This window comes from Ornithodoros turicata, chromosome 2 (genome assembly GCF_037126465.1).
Source record: "Ornithodoros turicata isolate Travis chromosome 2, ASM3712646v1, whole genome shotgun sequence".
In the NCBI taxonomy this organism is placed as follows: Eukaryota; Metazoa; Arthropoda; class Arachnida; order Ixodida; family Argasidae; genus Ornithodoros; species Ornithodoros turicata.
This window is the reverse complement of record NC_088202.1, coordinates 135339260-135360473: the sequence shown is the minus strand read 5'-3', so window position 1 is coordinate 135360473 and position 21214 is coordinate 135339260. Positions and strand designations below refer to the sequence as shown.

The 21214-nt window shown below is 45.9% G+C and overlaps 1 protein-coding gene across 1 annotated transcript; it reads left to right on the top strand.

Moving 5' to 3' along the window:
* Positions 1-4113: 4113 nt before the first annotated feature.
* Positions 4114-13952, top strand: LOC135385064 (uncharacterized). The gene is made up of 5 exons (XM_064614239.1): positions 4114-4149; positions 5434-5646; positions 7845-8350; positions 12208-12605; positions 12785-13952. The coding sequence occupies exons 1-5, from the start codon at positions 4114-4116 to the stop codon at positions 13852-13854; spliced, it is 2223 nt and encodes a 740-aa protein (XP_064470309.1). The 3' UTR covers positions 13855-13952.
* Positions 13953-21214: the final 7262 nt, after the last annotated feature.

The window sequence follows — 21214 nt, the reverse complement described above, 5'->3', positions numbered from 1 at the left end:
TGCCTTTTATTTTACTTATTCTATTTCCTTGTTTTTATGTTTTTAATTGCTGCGTTATTTTTTAGTAGCCGTCTGTACATTCAGTTCATGAGTTTAGTTTCCAAGAGATGCTACGTAAAAGCCCATCCAACCTCTTGTGAATCGAACATAGTTCTACCTTGCCGGACGGAAATATTTTGGTCTTTCATGTACACTATACGTCGCTCTAGGTGATTAGAACAATTAGCTTCATCATTGGCGATTGTGTCAAACACGTTCAAACGTGGTAAGGCCTTCACCACCACCACGCTCAACCGTAACGCGCTATCACGAGGCCCGCAGAGACGTCAGCACCGCCACGCGTTGAAGCTGGGTTCGAGACGTTGATTCCCTAAGCATAATATCTCGCACCCAGCGTCAACGCCTGGCGGCGCTGACGACTCCGCGGGCCACTCGATCGCGCGATGGCTTTACACTTATGGAGCATCGTTGACGGCAAATTTTTCGTCATGTGGTTCTATAATTATAAGGTAGCGTAATGAACGTGCACGATACTTGCACCTACAAAGGTGTCGCCATAAAAGACGCCAGTATAAAGGTGTAGACGATTGACCACAAGAAGAGCGAAAGTTTCGGAAGAGCCGTAGGCGTCGAAGGTCGTTGAACAGATTTCCTGGCTCAGTGCTCGCGGGTACGCTATGCTCCCTAACTTCAAAACGTTGCATCAGGTTCACATTATTTTGCATCAGATTATTTGCATCAGATTATTTTGCGTGAGCTACGCAAACGATTGCAATTGGAAACACGCAAATTCTACGACGTACGTTCTAAACACGAAAACACCCTGAGAGCATAGCCGGCAGGCAGATCTCTCGGTAGTGGAACCATGTCCAGCTTTATACGAGGACCATGTCTAAAAGAGGAAAATACAGCGACCCAGTGGAACTTTTTTTTTTAGTTGCGCGTTAGCGCCGCGAAGCAAATGTGGCTATATGAGCGGCGTCCAGATGATGAGACATGCGGAGAGAGGACAGCAGGAAGGAGTGGGGGACAGGGGGGAGGGTTAGTATGCGTCCTGGGCTGACTTCAAGGGGAAAGGTGCTGACAATTGTCTGGAGGTGTCTCCCGAAAACCCAGGGAAGACCTCAGACAGCACAGCCGGGGGTAGGATTTGAACCCACCACCTCGTTCGTACGTTCCGCCGTTAAATTCTGCTCGTTCTCACAAAGTTCTTAGGTCTTATTCTAATTTATTTAGTCTCTCTCATTATTCGTTGCGTAATTTCGCTCCCTTCCTTTGTCTTTTTTTTTCTCTTTTTTCTTCTTCTCTTTCTTTTTTTTTAGGCAATGAACCGCGACTCAGTTCTTCAGGATTAGACCTTCGTTACTTCCGGTTCTTGAGCATAGCCTTCCTCCCACGTGGGTGTCGTTAGCAATGGTCGTTCGGGACGGTGACATAGCCGCAATTACAGGGGGCTGCAAATCCACATGAATAAAAGGCAGAAGAAAACTGCCTCCATTCTGTCCATTTCTGTTCGTTAATTCCATCCTGAGCCTTCTTAAATAAGCTTCCGCTTGGGGGGACTTCTCTATCTGTGCAGGTGGTTGTAGAACTTTCAATTATTAGGACCGAATTACCCAAGCTTTAAATAGTAGAGTATCGGCTTAGTCAGTCTCGAAGATTGGGTATGCCAGCGTCGTTTTAAGGAACACCGCTAAAAATCTGCGGGGGACGGAGAAGCCGGACTGCGTGATCACGTTGCCTTTAGTTTCGTCGCATTGATATGTTGGACAGTTTATTTATTGACGTTATTTGAGCTTAAATTTTTAGTGATTCATATTATTTGTATAGGTGCTTCGTTTCAAGCAATGTGCTTTGTTAGAAATCTTTGCATTGTTCGAGATGTACAAAAATGTCTACTACCGGCACCGACTGAAGAATCTATACGAAAGAATGCCGAACGAATCTATATTTAAAAGCAGTACCGTATTTACATATTTCAAAACTGAGTCACCATCGAGGTAGTCCCGTTCGGAAACCACACACTTCCCAGAGAAGGTTGCGGTGTTTACTCGCACGCACTGAGGGAGGGTATCGCAACTCCTGCTGTGAAACACCTCATTCCATCGTCATGCGCGTAGCTGCTGTTGTTGTTGTTATTGTTGTTGTTACGGTGTTCGAAATATTTTTGGAAGTTTTTGGAAATATCAAAGAGCTGCCTCGTCGTGCACATTGTGTGTGAATATCCTGAATATCATGATGATTTTCTTCTTCCAACTGTATCTTGATTTTTTTACAATTTTTCGAAGAAAGAAATGTCAGCCGGTCTACATAATCTTCCAGGTAGTGCATCTATCACGTAGACTTTCAAAGACGGAGGATCACGTGGAACACATGTTCGTAACGGATGAAGAGGAAGGCTTCATGCCTTGTACTATAAAATGCTTATAAAATTCCAGGCCCTTTCTGGAGTCCTCTTGGGCCCTCCAGAAGACATGCATACACAAGTGGTAATTTTTTATTCAGGCTTCATCCACTTGATCGGGCTCTCTCTTTTCATATTGAGTTGCATTTCGTTTGCGGATACGGTAAACTACTTTCATTTGAAGACAAAAGCATCACATTGCATTGTTTGGCCAATAAGGTGATTTTGTGTTGTCCCACCAGCAATGGGGTAGAGTATCGCCTGTGGCGATGAACCTTCCCACTCTCCAAAGCCAAAATAAAGTTGTTGTTGTTGATTTTGTGTTGTGCCATTCAGGGGAGTTCTGACTCTGCATTGGATGCGCGCCTTATAAACGATGATGAGCAGCAGTCACAGGTAAAAGGATCTCATCCTTACACAGTATCATGAAGTAGTCGATGTAAACATATGAGGACTACAGCCATTAATCGTCGCTTTAAAAAGATGTATAATTTTGAAGGCAGCCTTTGTATACTTTCTGAAGCACATGTGCAAAGCAGAAAAGCAGAAAAAAAATGTGAGACTGAATACAGTTGAATGTTTAGCTGGGTTGTTAAGGAGCTGAATATGCTTATGCCTAATGAGTGCGAAATCATAGGATGTCTCTGGGCTACTCTGGGACCCCGTTGTTAGTATGAATGTAGACGAGACAGAACAGGTATTTTTCTGCCTTCTTTCTGCCATATGACATTTTGAGTTTTGTTGCTCTTTAGTAGTGAGTTTTATTAATACCGATGCGATATAATTGCTGTGTGTAGGGAAACCGTGGTTCTGCTACTACCGAGTGATCACCTATTGCTCCCCTACTCCAAATGTGTCAGGTTTGTATGCACTGAAAGGTGCTTCTTATTTTTCATGATGCTATCGTCCTATAAATGGAGGTTATAGCGAGATTACTGTGAGTAAATATATGCCGTAAATTTTTTTCACTGATGTAGACCAAAGAAATGTCAACCTGCACTTCCATTTTTGCGCACTTCCTTGCGCAAGCTGCACTTCCATTTTTTTCTACAAGTGCACAATCGTTATGGGCCATAAAAAAGGTGAGGTTTACTGAGGTTTCACAGCTACAAAACCAAGTATGTAGTCGAGCCTGCTGTAGTTCCTCACGATCTAAGCATGCCTGCGGATTTACTCTAGGTGGCAAAATATGCGTGTAAGTTGCTGTACAAATGGTTTTTGCTAACACCTGCTCTCTTCTTATACTACTCAGTCCGCATGCATGTTTATAAAATGTATGCTTGACTTGTTAATGAGAAGGTTTCACTTCAATGGACGATTCAGTCCTGATGCCTACTGATTTTACTAACATCTAGTAATTCTGCTTGGCACAATATATTGTAATCAAAAGGAGTCGATAAAAAGATATTCCAACGTCATGAATGTGTGATTATTTTCCTGAATACATTAATCATGGGGATGAATAAGCTACAACACAAAACGTAAATTAATTGTATAGTGTGTTGACCACATCCGTGGATGGCTGATGAATATTGATGATATTGAATGCATTAAGTTTATTTGTTTGCAAAAGAAAGAAAGAAAGATAGAAAAACATGCTACACTTAGAGAGGGGGGCCCTGTAGCAGAGCTAGAAACAAGCTAGACTAAAGCTGGACTACATATAATGTTGCTGAAATATATATACAGCACGTGACGCTGATAAAACAATGAGTGTCAGAGTCTTCGTAGAGTCGTTCCGGAAGGTACTTTCATATTGAAACCGTCAAGGAACTTCCATGACATAGTAATCATACTAGGAAGAATGCAATGAAGAAAAGGACCACCATAGCAATTAAGACAATTCACCTAGTAAATGAATCTGTTTTAGGTACGACCATGCACCAGCACTCCCCAGGGCACCGGGCGAAGGGGTATGCTTCCCTACACACCAAAAGTAACAAGCAGATTAAGAGACTCCAACAGACCAACCGAAGACTGAAAAACGAAATGCTGATCTGAAAAACGTAGTCTGGTGTCTCACGAGACAACGAAAGATACCGCTTGAAGAAGACGCTTCTGTCCTGGTGCTACCCCTTATGGAAACGGATTTTTCCTTTCTGCAGACTTATTGTGGACTTCCTGTTTCCTGTCTCGACAGTGTGTTGACTGGACGGCAACATGGACGGCACGTTCTTGGAAGGGGAACCCACGTGACACGATTTGCCCAATCGCGGACGCTGAACGGCGGCTCCGGCGCGGAAAACGAATGCGATACTCTGTGAGTCCTATTTAGTGACTCTAGGTCTTCCTTCCTGACCGTTTGCAAAGACGGAACAATAAGCTTGGCGGGACATTCTACGACATTGTAAAACCTGCGCTACGTGACCACGGTTAGGACACGTACCCCACAGTGCTTACAGAACAACACTGTCATAACCGACGGGCATTTTGAACAGCAACTGCTACTGAAAGTAAGTTCAGTGTGTTGTGTGAATGGAAATTAAAGCACGTTGATTTCATGATTTCGCGTTCTGCAACATGTGTAGTCACGGAAAAGTAACTCGTCAGTAGCGAGTAAGAGTAACGCGTTACTCTTTCGATTTCAGTAACGAGTAACGTATTTCGTTCCATTTTTTTCCGCGTAACGAGTAACGGTATTTAGTTACTTTTTTTTTTTTTGGTAACGCGTACAAGTCTGCCAGGCAGCACAGTCGGCGGCCATGTTCAAACATGGATCACCTCCCAGTTTTAGCATAAAAAAAAAGAAAAAAAACGGAGATCAGAGCGAAAATCGGAGTCTGAGATTATATAAGAGACCAATCGTCCTCTCATCCGTGCCTTACAACCTGCCCAAGCTGCACAAAAATAACGTCAGACATAATCCGGAAATTCAGGGAATGAATGAATTGAGCCGTTTTCGAGGTAAATAGCTACACACTTACGCTAATTTAAAACATGTGACATAGTAACTATTCTCATCTTTTTTTCTTCTTTTTTTTTTTTTCGGGTCGTATCTAACTTTTCCGCAAAGTTCTCGGCAACACCAGGATGAGGAAGACAATGTGTTCTATCTTGCTCGAGGAACTAGTCGTGGAACTGGCCATTCTCCGTGGGACGAAGAAGAAGAAGAAGAAGTCGTTGTGTGCTCCACGGGATCTTTCTGCAATCCAACAGCTGAGCGGGACACAACGTATTTCGTGGCTCAAGAAATACGCAGCGAAATACATAGGAAGATGAGCTCCAATGCTGAAAGTGCAGAGGTTAGTAACATTTCTAAAGGCGGCAGCTTTAACGGCATTTCTGGATCGGTGTTTTCTAGCTGACTCCATTATCGTGCCGTCGTGTGTGGTGTGACGCTATAAGATTTGACGTTTTATGTCGTGCGGTGTAGTCAAATAGTTTGTGTGCATTTATTTAAACTTACGATTCGTAGTGTTATTTTTCGACCCGCATAAATTATTTGGAATGCCGTCATACGACGCGGTATCTCTAGCATAGACCGTCTGGGTAATGGTGATATCACGGTATTAGTATGATTAGTATTAGAGCTAAGCGGTGTAGTTCCGTAGACGGGCTTATGGCTTTTTCTAATTAGCCGGAGTGTTCAGAAGAGAAATAATGCACTGAAGTGAGAGAAGACCATATAGCGAATATAAAAAAAAAACAAGAATTACAAGAATTTGTGGTCTAGAAGATTTTATATGCATCTGAACAACCCAATCTGATGCACTTGTAGCGCTGGAGAAACACGGGAGTGCTAAGCCTAACGGATTCGAAACTTGTCATCTTGCGAAAGGTAGGAGGCTAAATCACCTCACTTTAGTGAGGTTAGGTTAAGTTAGGTTCTACATGTTGGGAGGGGTGGGGGGGGGGCGCCCCTCCAGGCACGCACTACGCGGTGCGGGCGTCGAGACTGTGCCTCGTGTTAGGTCAGAAAGTCCTCATCCAAGATGGCGGATTGCCTCGAAGAAACGAGCGATAAAATTTAATTTTTGTATGTTTGGTACGTCTTTCTAGTAAAATCATCCGTTATTTGATGTCTACTTCCGTTTGTTTAAAAAAGCCATAAGCCCGGCTACGGAACTACATCCGATGTAGTTCCGTATCAGGACCACTGTCTTCTTTAAAGAAAAAAGAATAAAAACAAAAATCAAACGCTTTTACGTAAAAGAGGAACTAATTAGTAATGAAATTAAACAGGAATGACCCTCGTGTATTGCGTCAAACGTATGAAAATTAAATTTTATCGCCCGTTTCTTGAAGATTATCCTCCATCGTTACTGAGGACCTCCCGGTGTAACCCGAGGCAGGGTCTCCACGCCCTCCCACCTCCCTTCCAGACCCCCCTCCCCAATTCTGTCTAACCTGAACTGACCCAACCTCACTAAAGTGAAGTGATATAGCCCAATTCAACGACCGTACCTTTTGCAAGATGGCAAGTTTCGAATCCCTAAGGATTAGCATTCCCGTGTTCCTCCTGCGCTAGAAGTGCATCACATGGGGTTGTTGAAATGCCTATAAAAAAAGTTCTAGTCCACAGGATTTTAATTCTTACATTTTTAGATTCTGTATATGACCTTCTTGCACTTCTATGCAATATTTACCTTCCAAACGCTTTCGCTGTTTTTTAAAAAAGAGTGGTCCCGATACGGAACTACACTCAAATTTTACCTACGTCTATACTTCGGTAGGGAGGAACGGGTGAATCTGTGTAAAAAAAGAAGAAAAAGAAACGTTGGTCTCTACATGGACGTAGGAATACCTGTAAGATGGACAGAGCTCAGCAATGTCCATCTATTGGCCACTTGGTTTGTCGGCATTGAAAAATAACGTCATGAAAAGATGCGTACAGTAGCAGCTTATCTGCCGTTCTGTTCTCAAATCATATAAATCGAACAAGTGGGACTAATGGACGACTAGTATGAATGTTGGCAAACAATCTACGTCACAAAGCCAGATGTCGCGATCCGTCGTTGGCAAAAGAAAGCCAAGTGCGTTGGCAACCGTCGATGACATGCGTACGTTGTTTTGATGGTTGTTTCCGGTGATGAATGACATTCTGCGAAGGAGATACGAAGGAAACGTAGGAAGGAATCGAAAATGGGAGGCGTACACCTTTTGTGTGACAATTATGCCGTTTTTAATTGCCACAAAAAAAAGAAAAGAAAAAAGAAAAGGCGTACGCGTCCTGTTTTCAACAAATCAGGGCAGAGAACAATGTCATTCGAAATAATGGTTGGACAACAGGTGACGTCATCGCCGTTCCGCTAACGGACTTGGGTTTGCCGTCTGACTAGGGTGTTAGTTACACGACGACTACACCAACGTGCGCTTGTTTTGCCAACGATCCACTCTTTCCCAATCACATCATATCATGACGTGTCGTGCCGCAGCGGGTAGTCTATTCTTGTTGTTTGTTCTAAACTGCTTGACCTATTCTACGTACCTATTCTAACAGCAACTCGAAATGGAGCCCGACGAAGAGGTGTCTTATGACTGGCAAGGCCTCCGAGAATACATCATGGAAGTTATCATGCCCATCTGCTCGTGCGGCGTGGCCACTGGGATCGCCGTGGGAGCCGTTCTCACGAGCTTGTTCCTGAACTTTGTGATGTCACCAAAGACGATCAAGGAGTTGATTGGACTCAAGCCAACGACAACCACACCACGGACGTACTTCGCGTACCCTCCTCCCGCGAACGTATGCTTCACAGGGAGTTGCAGTATGATGTCTAATTTACTGCAGAGCATGCTGAGTGAGCACGTAGAACCGTGTGACGACTTCTACGAGTACGTATGTGGCCGGTATGCCACCCCCGAAGGAAGAATGCACAAGACTTTGGAAATGGATGTGAAGCAGGCTGCGCGGGAATGGGCAGAGGCCATCGTGGTGCCAAAGACAGGACAAACGGCTGAGCAGAAATCGGTGGCTCTACTGCGAGCTTGCAAGGCTACGCGTACGAAGTGAGTACCTGATCATACTATATGTTTAAAGAACAGTTGTGTACATATTAAAGGGCAATAACTTTGTATGGGGGCATATGACCGAGTAGGTTCGCACTTGGCTTTAGCAGACAAAGACTGAAACAGTGGCGCTACCATGTGATCGCCATGCATTGTTTTGTATTCAACACTTTAACAATTCAGTAACAATTCCAGAAAACATTAAAAGGACTTAGGATATGGGATGTCAAAATGAGTGTCACCGAAAATTTCCTGCCATCGATTGGCCCATAAATATACTGCATTTCAACGCGTACGGCGCAATTGCCCAACGATGCAGTACGCTTATTCACGCACAACGAAAAGGGTTCCAGAAATGTGTCTAGTACATTTTTGTCACGGGAAGAACGTTGGCCAACGCACAATTAAAGAACGCGAAAGTCGGAAGGCAAAAGACCCCTATACCTGTACAACAGCTTCACAGAGTTTGCTCATATAGTAGTAACCTGCAACGCAGTGAATTGATCTATCGGGTACTTGTTCAAATCCTGTCACCTGTTATCCGAATGTGCAATCCCGCATTTTAAATGACTACCCCGTGCGTCCTTCATGCCTTGTTGCAGTCGTACGTTAAAGCTCATCATAGCGAATCATCATCAAATCGAATAATTGTTCACATCTTCAATAAAAAATTCGGAAGTGTCAGAGCCGTAGTGTTTTACATGAAAACGTCACGACATTCGAATCTTTTGCTCGGCTTTGGCTCCTGCGTGGTGCTGAGCCCCCCCCCCCCCCCCCCCCCCTTTCATCCACTCCATCGTCTTTGTAGGTCACTTTCATACTCGCACAAGTCGAAGTTGCCCGGCTGGTAGGGAGAAGCGCCGGCCTGTCTAAGTTGCTTCCACCACGAATCTTCTCGATCGCTCGCTTCTGGACTTTGGGGGCTTTTCACCTTGCCTGTTTCCTCATTGCCCGTTCATGCTTGGTAGCGATTTCAACTTTCCGAACACTGAATGAGGGCCAAGGCCAATCGTAACTTCTGGTATTAAGTCCAGTGATTCTCGGTTTCTCGATCTAACTGTAGGTTCGATTCCCTGCCCGGTTCCTTCCCTACCCACCAATCAGCCACACTTGACGTTTTATTGACATCCGAACCAACATTGGTTTCACGTGTATGGCGCACACCTTGTTGGTGTTGCCATTACACCCGAATCTAGGGTGTTATCTAAAACACACTTCAATTAGGTGTATTCCTTATAAAACACTCTTATATGGGCGTTCAAAAACAAACACAGTGAAAAGGGGAGCGTTGTATTGAAAACACCTGTCAGGATGGAGTTGTTCCGTGGCAAATACTCCCTCTCCAATGGCTAGAGTAATACAAGCCCCCGCGGCAGCATACCGAGATATACAGTTCGACGTTCCTGCGTCTATGGCGAGCACCACCCTGAACACGGCAGGCTTCCAGCCGTGGTTGACTTGCAACCTAGCCCGGAGCGCAATTCGTCATAGGCTCGCCTGGTTAGGTACCGTAGGCGTGGGTGCCGAAGCTTGAAGAGACGTGGGCACCCTCGGTAGCCTATATTGGCGTATCCCATGGGTCATGAATTGGAATACAATGTGTTGGGGGCATTTTCGTTAAGTGTAGGAGCACGGAAAACGTCTGCAACGGTGTCGGGAATTCGTGTTTGCAATTAACTTACGCCTGCAACGAGTCAAGGATACTATCTCCTGACATTCGTCCCTGTCAAATACTGTGTTCAATGTGATTAACTGCTGCATAAAGCTGTGAAAGCTTTTTCTTTCACGAATTAAAACACCATATTCCCAGTTGAAATGTGGTGTAAAAAAGGTGTATAGGACGTAAACACTTCTTTAACACCTCACGTTACACCCTTAATCATCGGCATGGGATAAAACGTGGTGCATGTCGATATTGCACCTTTAGCAATGCTCTTTTTGCACCATTTGCTACAGTTTGCGGGATAGAAAAGGGTGTTTTTTTGTAAGAATACGCCTGTTTCGAGCGAATAAAGATGTAAAATGATTTACCGGGATAGAACATGTTCGAATACAACTCATGTAAAATCTGGTGTCCCCCAAGGACAGCGAATCATTGCAGCGGAACCTCTTTCAGGATAGAACGAAGGTACACGTAAGACGCTGTACGCAGCCGTAGACGCTGTAATGTGAATCAGCCTTAAAACTCGCTATTGCGGAAGGCCGTTTCTTCCGTAACTGTGAAACTATTAGTGAGCTTTAGTACATCGTATACGCAACCGCTAGCTAGACTCCCTTCCTACGGCTCGAAACATGCGTGGAGTCCTTTCGAAACATCACTGTGGCACACGGATTCTTGCCCACTATTACAGTGAAAGCCGCCAGTGCTAAGACTTGCTCGTACAGGTTGGGTCAAAAGTTCACGGAACACGCGAGTGGCGTAATTTTTTCTTCGGTGCCACACCCTAGCGGCCGCCAGAAGCGGATGACTTCACTGTTTCGGAGGGGTGGAAGAGTACGCTGTTAGCGACACACAGCGGTAGGTTCCACTTTCCAGGCACACCGAAGCGACACCGGAACTACCACCGTGCGTCGCTAGCAGCGCATCTTTAAATCCCTCCGAAGTAGTGGACTAACGGAAGAAGTGCAAGGGCGCAGGCGAGCTGGTACATAGTACGAAGGGAACCCAGAGACAGAGGAAAGAGAACACGAAACACACACGATCTCAGACACAGCAACCCTTTTACTGAACAAACATAGAAACCAACATGAACTAACCCGCTTCCGGCAGCCGCTAGGGTGTTGCACCGAAGAAAAAGTACGCCGCCCGCGTGTTCCGTAAACTTTTGTCCCAACCTGTACTACTACCGCTACTTCTTGCGCGCAACCATGGCACAAGATAGGTTGTCCGGGCTTGCAGTGCTCTCGATCGAAAAGAACTCATCGAAAAAAATCTCAGTTGCAGAAGTTTGTAACTATGTACCCATTGCTGTACTTATGTATTTATAACATTCGAGGCAAGGCCATTGTACTCATATGAACACGTACGAAATAGCCCAACAAGTAGAATGCACAAAAGTGTAATGAAACAACGTAGTAAATATAAATATATTGCCGTACTGCTTGAGCATGGTTACTGTTTTGTCGCTGGTGATTTGATGTTTTGTGGCGAAAACGCAACGCTGTCCATAATGCTGTTTTCTTTCCTCTGTGTTTTCTTTCTTTATTTTTTTCACTTGGCCGTATTTCGCCATTCCGGCCAATTACAAGCGCCTTGAATACGTCACCGCACGTCATGGGCAGTGGCCACGCGGACTGGTAGAGCTTATATGTAAAGCAGGGCCGCTGCAGAGTGTGCAAGAAGAATACAACACTGAGACGCAAAGTTTGCGGAGTGCATCTGCACAATCACTCCGCAAGGCTTTTCCACGAGTGGAGACTTTCTGCTGGATGTTGTGAGAGCCCATTGTCCCCATTTGGGATCAATCCGTATCCGGGCAACGGCTACAGATTTTTCTTCGTAAATTTGTAATTGCTCATGTCTCCACGTAATAGACGTTTCTCCGAAGACCCGTTCTCGTAGACTTATCCGAAAGCAAGACGGCCACTAATGGGTTAAGGTGCGGAGCGCACCCTGCGCGTAACGCGTGACCTCATGCTTTCTCCGGCCACGTGGGTAAAAAACTATTGGTCTTTTCGAGCAAACGTTGTTTCATTGGCGCTGTTTCTCACCCAGTTCTTCCAATGGAACAGTTCCTGTACCTTCCGTGAGCAAAACTTTGACACAGTTCTGCCCATGGAATGCGCCATTAGACGCGCAGTCTCATTGGGTTAGAAATGTTGACTTGACCTACATATGTGCATATTTTATTCCGCAGCAACGTCAAAAACCCAGCGGACCTGCTAGGGTTTATGGCGCACCAACAGATGTCCTTCAGTGGTTCAGATACTACTCACGACGGCTTGGATCGCCTCTTCGGGTTGTCCTTGCACTACGGCTTGCACGTCCTTTTTCAGGCTTTGGTACCATCTACAGGGGATTTAACACCTTCTGGACAACGGGTGCTGCGTTTGCATTGGAACGCGGAGTACGAGTCCTGGATAAATCGCGGTCCCAAAGTAGATGTCCACTACTACAACAAACGGCTGTCTGCGTTTGGTGTAGATACTTCAATGCAGCAGGCTATAAAGGGAAGTGAAACCACCGTTGGCAACGCCATGCGCAGTGTTGCTGCAGAGTCCGAGCAAGAGGTTCCGAAAGCGATCAAAGATATAGGTATGATCTTTCCCAGTGAATACAAAGAATATGCATTTGTACTGTCGTTACACTGTTGCGGACTGAGTCCGGCTCAGATACGGCCGGCTCAATGCCGATACTGTGCGATACTTCTGCACTTAAAATTATCAACTATCTTTTTTATAAAATTATCATTATCATTATCAATCTTTTTTCAGATCCCGGTGCAAGGGGAGAGGGTCCCTGGCTTCCTATTATCAGGAAGTATGCGTCGCCACAATATACAGCGGAAGACCAGGTCTGGACGACAGAGAAACTGCGAAGCTTTTTGAAAACAGTCTTAGCAGGATTACGAAACGACGAGATCAATCTCTTGGCCAATTGGGAACTCATTCGTCAGTTTGGTCCCTACGTCAGCAACGAGCTTAGCGACGACTACGACGATTCCACCTACTACACCCGCTGTGATAAAATGTTGGACGAAGTTGCCTCCATGAGCTTCTACCACATACATGGCATTGTCAATCCTGTCGCGCTGCGATCGGTGGGATCCCTAGCATCTAACGTCCAAAACGGCCTTTTGGCGTGGATTTCGACATCAACACTTGTTGACAAGCAAGCTTCATTAGACGACGTGGCGCAAGTGAACTTTGTGCTTGGCTTCCCAGAAGGTCTCCAAACGAAACGTGACCTGGAAATGTCTTGGTCGGTCGTGCCTGATATTGGCGAAAATTTTCTTGGTGCATGGCTTCGTAAGCGCAAGTCTTGGATAACATGGAAGCTGAACCATCCCGGAATTTTCCTGTTTCCGCTCTTTGGAAAGGAACTTCCATTCAATAAGAAATCCCACGTTGTCGGTGTGCCAGCGACGGTGCTTCATAACTTCCTGTTTCGCGAGGACATGCTGGCTGCAGTGAACTACGCTAGCCTGGGACACCTTATAGCCACTGCTCTGATTGAGGGTTTCGTGACTTTCAAACCCAGCAACACACCCTGTAAACAGAGAAGTAGGTTGCTGGGACTGCACATCGCCCACAAAGCCTACCTGCAGAATTCCGCGGAGCAGGCAATCCGCTTGCCGGTGTTGAGGCTGTCATCCGGAAAACTGTTCTTCGTGTCAGCTTGTCTGAAGACGTGTGCCTCGCGCGGCGTAGACGGCGCGGAGGAGAGCGCAGACTGTCATGACCTCGTCGAAAATATGCAATCTTTCGCCGAAACTTTTGAATGTGTGCCCAATAGTAACATGAATCCTAGCAAGAAATGCGACCTGTCACGACGACTCGGATAATAAGTTGCATGCTCAAGTGACGTGCATATTGGTGTGCGTATGATTTTACGCAAAGGTGTGTTGAACATCTCGGACATATTATATAAATTCGACTTGTCCTTGCATATTTTAGTATCTTTCATCTGTAGTATTTTCGTCAACACAGTTATCCATTTGTGTGTTTGGATAGGAAAAAGGAGCTGTCCAAGATAGGGCAAAACAGGAAATAAGGCAAGATAACTGATCGCGGCGGGATATCTGCGTGTCACGATGGGGGGACAGCATGATTGAACAGTGATTTCGTAGAGCGTTTAGACATAAATGTTACACTGAGAAAAGAAAAAAAAAAGCTTTAATGCTTTTTGTTCCTACCTTTGTTTACTTGTCGTACGAAGAGGCGGTCTAACCATGTAATGTCTGACCAGCGGCATGGCCGGCGAGTTAAGGCGTCCCGCTCAGTGGTGGTAGTCAAGGTGGTGCTGAAGGCTGGGAGATAATGGGTTCGAATCCTGCCAGTGGCTGTGCTGTCTCATGTTTCCATTGGGTTTTCTGAATACTAAGACATTTCTAGACTAATGTCCGCCCGCACAGTTCCCCCAGAATTCTGTCCAGGACGCATACTAACTCCCTGTCGCCCACTCTTTGCTGTGGTGCTCTCATCTGTCCACGTTGCTCATAGCCAAAGTTGCTTCGCGGCGCTAACACTGAATAAAAAACAAAAAATCCGTGTCTGCGCATGCGTTGTCCTGTGATCACTGTTTTGCGATTGGCTTTCGCTCTACGAGGAACGCAGGCAGTATGCTATGTGCAGTGCGAGTAAATACGCATTCCGAGTCCTCTACGTGTTCCTTTTACGTCAAGACTATCTAAGCACGTATTAAGCGTCGACTGTGTCATTCTGCTCGCAGTGGGTGCCCGTTGGAAACGTAGAAGTTTCTGCACGATGCATATAGAAATTGAGTGAAGGGGTAAGGCACCGAAAGCGCGTCAAACGTAGGGAGTCACAGTGAGCCGGCTGTCAGGGAAAGGACAGATGCTCCGAACCGATGCGCCTTTACGATGATGCGATGTTCAGGTGATTCCAGCAACGCGACAAGGTTTAGGTTGCTGGCATCGCGAATCCTACAAGTGTCTGTCCAGAGAGGCATACCTCTGCCAGGCTGTCCGCTGTCCCATTGAGTGAAAGCCTACAAGATCTGATGTTTCAGTGGGTACGAGGTGCAAAAATGTACGTATTAAGGACTTTGGGGTGTTGGCCAGGGCAGATATGACTGATAAGGAATCTGATAGTACCTCCCCGAAGCTTGCAGGGATTTTTCGGAGAGTCAGATTCATTGCCTGGTACCCACAGTGAGCAAATTAACGCGGGTTTTATTAGGCGACGTACGCGCCTCATGATATAACGCATCATTTGCAGTATGCTTAGTAGCCCTAGGCAGAGACGGAGTGCCTTCCTCTGCTTGATAAACAGCTTACTGAAGCAATAATCAGGGAGCTGTGAAAATAGGGTACAACCAGAACAACAGGTGTAACATTTATACACGTAAGGTAGGGCATACCTACGCATAGCGACACGAATGATGGAACGGCGACTTATGGTTCCGAGAGCCTCAGCTTTTTGTGGTCAAATGATCAATACCCAAGCAAAAAACCTCCCTTTTCTTCTCTGCCACGCCTGCTTCCACTCTTCCTCCTTTTTCCATCAAATACTTTTGTGACACGGGTACAGCAGCTACGCCGACGTCCGTGGTTTGAAACGCCGCTAAACATGCAGAAGCTTCTACCTTGCAGGTAGGATTCCGCGTTTTCGCCATTTGCCGAAAAATGCCCAAGAGTATACCCGCCGAATATATTTTCCGAAATTCGGCATGTTCGGATGAACTCCGTATTGCATACGGTGCCAGACACACACTGAAAATGGCGGCACCCGATTGCAGTTTTCTTCCCCGTGGGCATCACATTTTCGTTTCTCCTTCACCTCGTTTCCAGGTGCAATATCGGGAATAGCGCCCTAATGGAGATGCTAGCCTCTAGTTCAGGGTGCCTGAATACTATTCCAATTAAGCCAATTAGCCAATTAAGCCAAGAAGCCAATTAAGCTCATTGCGTTCTCAATGTCCTCCCACCGAGCTGCTATCCGCCTCCATAGTCCTTACCCTTAAGTTGCCCTGTAGTACCCTTAAGCCCTTAAGTACCCAGGTGGTTGCCGATTTTACAACGTCTACTTTTGGCGTAAACGTTTTAAAATGCCCAAAAATATCCGAATTTGACAAAACGCATAAATCGCGAAAAAAAAATTCGCCGAATCTGCCATGGAAGAAACGCCGAAAACGCCAAACCCTACTTGTAGGTGATGCAAACGTTGCACGTTCTCCTCCTCGTAACCACCGGTCTCCAGCTCTTTGTCGTTCTCTTGTACTGTCGCCGTGGATACATGGCCATTCGAACACTGGCAAATATTGTCACTGTCACGCCAGAGTGTATTGTTGGGCTACGGTGGGGGCGCGGCTGGTTTAAAGTCGGCGTCGCCATGATTTCGTTTGGAACTTTTGTAAGCTCGGCCGTATATTCTCCATTTACCGTGCTTTATGAGAAAACTTTGCTCACAGTACCGAAATATCCACAAACAAGAAACAATGTGATTCATGCAAGGCAGGAATCCGGACTGGTCCCACTTGAATGTGAATGGTCCCATCTGGGTTCCCGAGTGGTGTGGCTGGCCCAGGGGACTACTCGGTGTTGGACGCATAGGGCGGACGGCCGAGTTTTGGCTTTGCTTTGGTTCAAGGATGGCAGAGTTTGCAGCAGCCAAGTTCGCGGTAGCCGACTGACCGACGCGAACAACCAGGCGTGGAAATTCGACTTCAACGATGCTACTGGTAGGGAAAAAGAACTTGGGCGTACGTGGAGGAAGCGGATCCGGAAACCCCGACGGCTCCCCCTGTCCCCCACTCCTTCCTGCTGTCCTCTCTCCGTCTGTCCACCTCTGTACGCCGCTCATAGCCACAGCTGCTTCGCGGCGCTAACACCCAATCAAAAAAAAAAAAAAACGACGGCGCCCTGGGTTGCAGGTGACAAGAAGGCGCAGAGTACAATGCCTATGGGTATCGAGGATAGCCAGATTGGACATGTCTGCAAGTACAAGACTGCGCGAGAAATGTGGGTAGAGCTCCGGAAGGTACACGAAAGGTCTGCACGGAAGGTGCAGACCTCAGTATCAAGCTCTAGCTACTCAGCCAGTTGTATCAGTCACATCTCCGTACAGAGAAAGACATGTGACAGAGAAGGACAAAGAAGGACGTGCGGTGCAGCCCTGAACTGGTGGAACGGCTCTGAGGGATTAGACAAGAGGCTACAGATATCCAGGTAGCTGCTTCGAGTGGTCTGCTCTTCCGGATGAAGATCTAACGCTGGAATACGCTAAGGGCAAGCTCGCAGACGAGTACAAAAGAAAGGAGGATACCTGGGTAGGAACATCTAATCCTGGGACGGCGCTGCGAATCGTAGTAGTCGTAGAAAAGTAACATGGTCTTGCTTTCGATTGTTGATTAGTTTTATGGAAAGAGTTGAGATTCGGGAATCTATGTATTTCCTTTAGTGGATAAACAACACGTTAAATAAATGACAATTAAAAATAAGCATAACGGTATGTTTTCTCCTGAAAGTGCGCTATAATTTAATTTGTTTTTGTTTGTTTTTGGTTTTTATTAAAGAAATATGTCAAATACTGCTTCAAAACATTTTCGGTAGAAGTGTTTTCTCTGACTTCTTTTTAAAGACTCTTTTAAACTCTTTCGAACTCTTTTTTAAGAACGGATTTCAAAGATTCGAGATTCGTAAGATCCGTGCAGAACCTTCCTTGGATTCGGATTTGCAAAATTCTCGATTCGTCCCATCTTGACTTTCAACCGAGTACCAACCGAGTACCAAGAGTTCAAATTGAGTGGAGGAGGAGGAGGAGGAGGAGGAGGAGGAGGAGGCTAGTTAGCTGGGCATCACTTCCTTGACTTGGAGGCAACACCGCAAGATAGACAGGCATAGAGTTTGTCTGTCTTCTGGCATTATCTCGAGCTCATGGGAATTATGGCTTTTTCACCTATTACCAGGCCAGAACGTCATACTCCTTGGATATGAATGGAATCTAAATGAAATATTTTGCAGGGTGTCTCGCAGCCGCTTCAATACCAGCTACTATGACTGCCCGGGTTTAATGGGAACATCTGGATGATATTCCCTCATCCTTTCATTTTAAAGTCATCTTCTGTGATCCATCTCATCATTCTTTCACCGTTTGTTAGTCATCTTTTTTTTGTCATCTTTGTCTTCGATCTATCTAATCCTTCTTTAACCCTTTTGTCAGTGTATCCTTTATTTCCTAATTCTTTTTTTTTATTCTTCCATATATTTTCTTTCTTTGCGGAATAGCAAGCCGACGTCCCGTTTGGCTGACCTTTCCCCGTTTCTTTCCATTTTCGTCTAATAAATATATCCCCCCACCCCTCATCCTTTCTTCTGCGTGCAGTCTTTGAATGCACGATGGAACGTTGCGTCATTCTGTTTTCCCCCGAACTTGCCGCGCGGTGTTTCCTGGAACGTTGCTTCTCCTGGACACACAAAGCGATGCCGAGGGACGCAATATTTCATGTAGGGCGACGTCGCGTGGTATCCCAATAATTAATGAATGCAGTTTCTTTCTTCTTTTTCTTTTCTTTTGTGCGTATGTGTTGGCACGATATATCGCCGATTGGAAATGACAGAGCACAGGTACGTTGCCGGGTGGATATTAACGAAAAGCGCAGTACGAAAGATTGGCCGCGCAACCAGTGAAGGGAAGGAAATTCGGGAAGGAAATTCGGGAAGGAAATTCGGGAACGAATTCGGGAAGGAAGTTCAGGAATAGCCGCTCTAAGTAATGCACTTAAGTAATGAGTCTTTGAGCAATGAGCTGTCCGTGTGATGAACACGTGCTTCAAGTAAAAGATATTCTGCCTATATAATGACAGCCATCAATAATCGTGAGCTGACGCGATACCTGTGGCTAACGTGCTTTAAATTAAAGGTACATCGGCACATCTGACTAATGAGCCGGCTAGTTTTGACCCAGGCATATATCACAATCGGGCTGTATTCTGAAGTTCGCGCGAAGCGATGTAAAATACGTCCAAAAAGTAGAAGACGGAGGAAGTGATGGTGATGCGATAAGGAAAGAAAGACGAAGGTATAGGGGTTCCGACTTCACGCCCAAATGAAGTTTTTTTGGTGACCAAAGGTGACCAAGGGAAGATTTTTGAAGAGATTTCTTTCGTTTTTCTCTACTGATTCTCATGAAGGTTGATCAGGTATTTAACCGGAGCAGTCAACTACTGTCCTCCACAATGTAGCTGTTCTAGTGCTTTAGTTCTTAGGGAGTACTGCTTTTCCTGCGAAAGAAGTAGGGTACAATGTGGGACACAAATGTGCAATTAAACGCCATTTTGTGTTTGTGCGTATGTTTTAAAAAATAGTGACATGAGCGTTCTCGGCGATCTCGAGATTCCGTCCTGTATGTATAAAAGCAGTAGAGCAAAAATAGTCGGGTTATCTTGCCCCTGCCCTTGGGGGCAAAATGCGACAACCTAGAAAAACGAATCGTTACCAGTTCGCTCTTGACTATCCCCAATGCATTGCACCGGCACATTGCAAACAAGCAGCGATCGGCATTTTGACTCACGATAACTCACGTTCACAATCATCTGATATAGTGTGCTGCCATTTCAGTCGCACGCGTATAGTCAGCGGTGCCGGCTATGGCATTTTCTGTCTATTGTCCCCGCAGTACAATAAATGCGCATCGACATCGATACGGGATACGATGCAAAATAATCGACCATGCCACAAAAAAAGTAAACATATCCGCGCGGAACCTTTTCTGAACGTGAACGCGCGCGAGCTGTTTCAACTTCAAGCAAAGAGCACCGCACTGGAGCACCGGCCTTCAAAGCGCCGCAGCTTGTGGTGGCGCGCTCACGAAATCATTCCATGAAGCGCGCCATTTCGTAGTCCGGCATGCCTTGCGGTTGCTTCTTCGCACCGCCGTGGGGCGCCACAGTGTGATCGCACTGCTCGAACCAGCGAGATAAGACGACAGCTGAGAGCAACCGCAAAAAACTTTCCTCCTCCTTGACGTTGCATCAGCCTTCTTTTAAGATAATCGCAAGTCTCTTGCCAAGATGATTGTAATCACTTCAGACTCTTGGCTTCGGTGATTGTGATTGTGCGATTGTGAGTTTTTGTTTTCTTTCCTTTTTTTGTTCCGGAACTCTGCAAACAAGGCACTGCCAGTCTGTTGTGGCGCACGTGATACATGTTTCTCAGCGCTTTTGCTGCTCCTCATTCTCAAATTTAACTTCGCAACATCTGTTCGTTCCGCATATATTCGAAGCATCCCAGATAATGCGAAAAAAAGAAATATTTCACAAACGAGCCTAGAACTATTTAATAGGGATGGGCCAACCATATCCGCGAATCCTAGGCAGGGATTCGGGATTCGGCAATCTGAATCCCAGTGACCAAAACGGTGAACCAAATCTTTTAAATCCACCAACTTTTTCTTTTCAAAATTGACGGAATCAATGTGTACCTGTCAGACCCGCTGCTCCGCCCTCTGCGGATATCCTCAAGTATGCTGGAACGACAACCAAATATATCGTGATTTGAGGAAACTGTCGACTCTACTCAGGCATAGAGTCACTGTACCCGGGGGAAGAGTATCGCAATCGCTTTCCCCGTGCCGCCGCCATACTCATTCGCCGAGGCGCGTCACGTGGCGCGTTTTCCTCCTCTTTGCTTCCAACCTCCCGCAGGGTCTACGGGGAACGCAATAGCTGGGACGCATGTGCGCGTATGTTCGTACGCCGCTCCTGTTTTTTTGTACGCGAAATGGATCTCAGAGAGCTGAGGAACTTCGAACAACCATGTCTGGATGTTGTGCTGCAACGGGACAGAGTCAGGCAAAACATTTTTCTGCATTCCGACGGGCAAAAGTGACGAGACGCGTAGATCGTCACAGAACCTGCCGGAAGAACTTCACGCCTACGAATAACACACGCTTGAGCGAGGTAAATTTCGTGACGTGTTTATTTTTCATTGCAGAACCTTTGCACACAATATTGAATAACAGTTCAACTGTGCGAAGAACAGCCGGGCGTATCAAAGTAGTGCTTGTTGGATCTTCCCATTGCGTTCCCTGTCCTGCGGCGCTAACAAAACCCCACTATCAGGACCACTTCACACGTCGCGACGACTTCGAGGACAAGGAGATTCGAAAGAAGTTGAAGTGGACGGCAGTCCCAAGCAGTTTTGCATACCGGACACCTACGACGCTGAGGAAGGCTCCTATCCC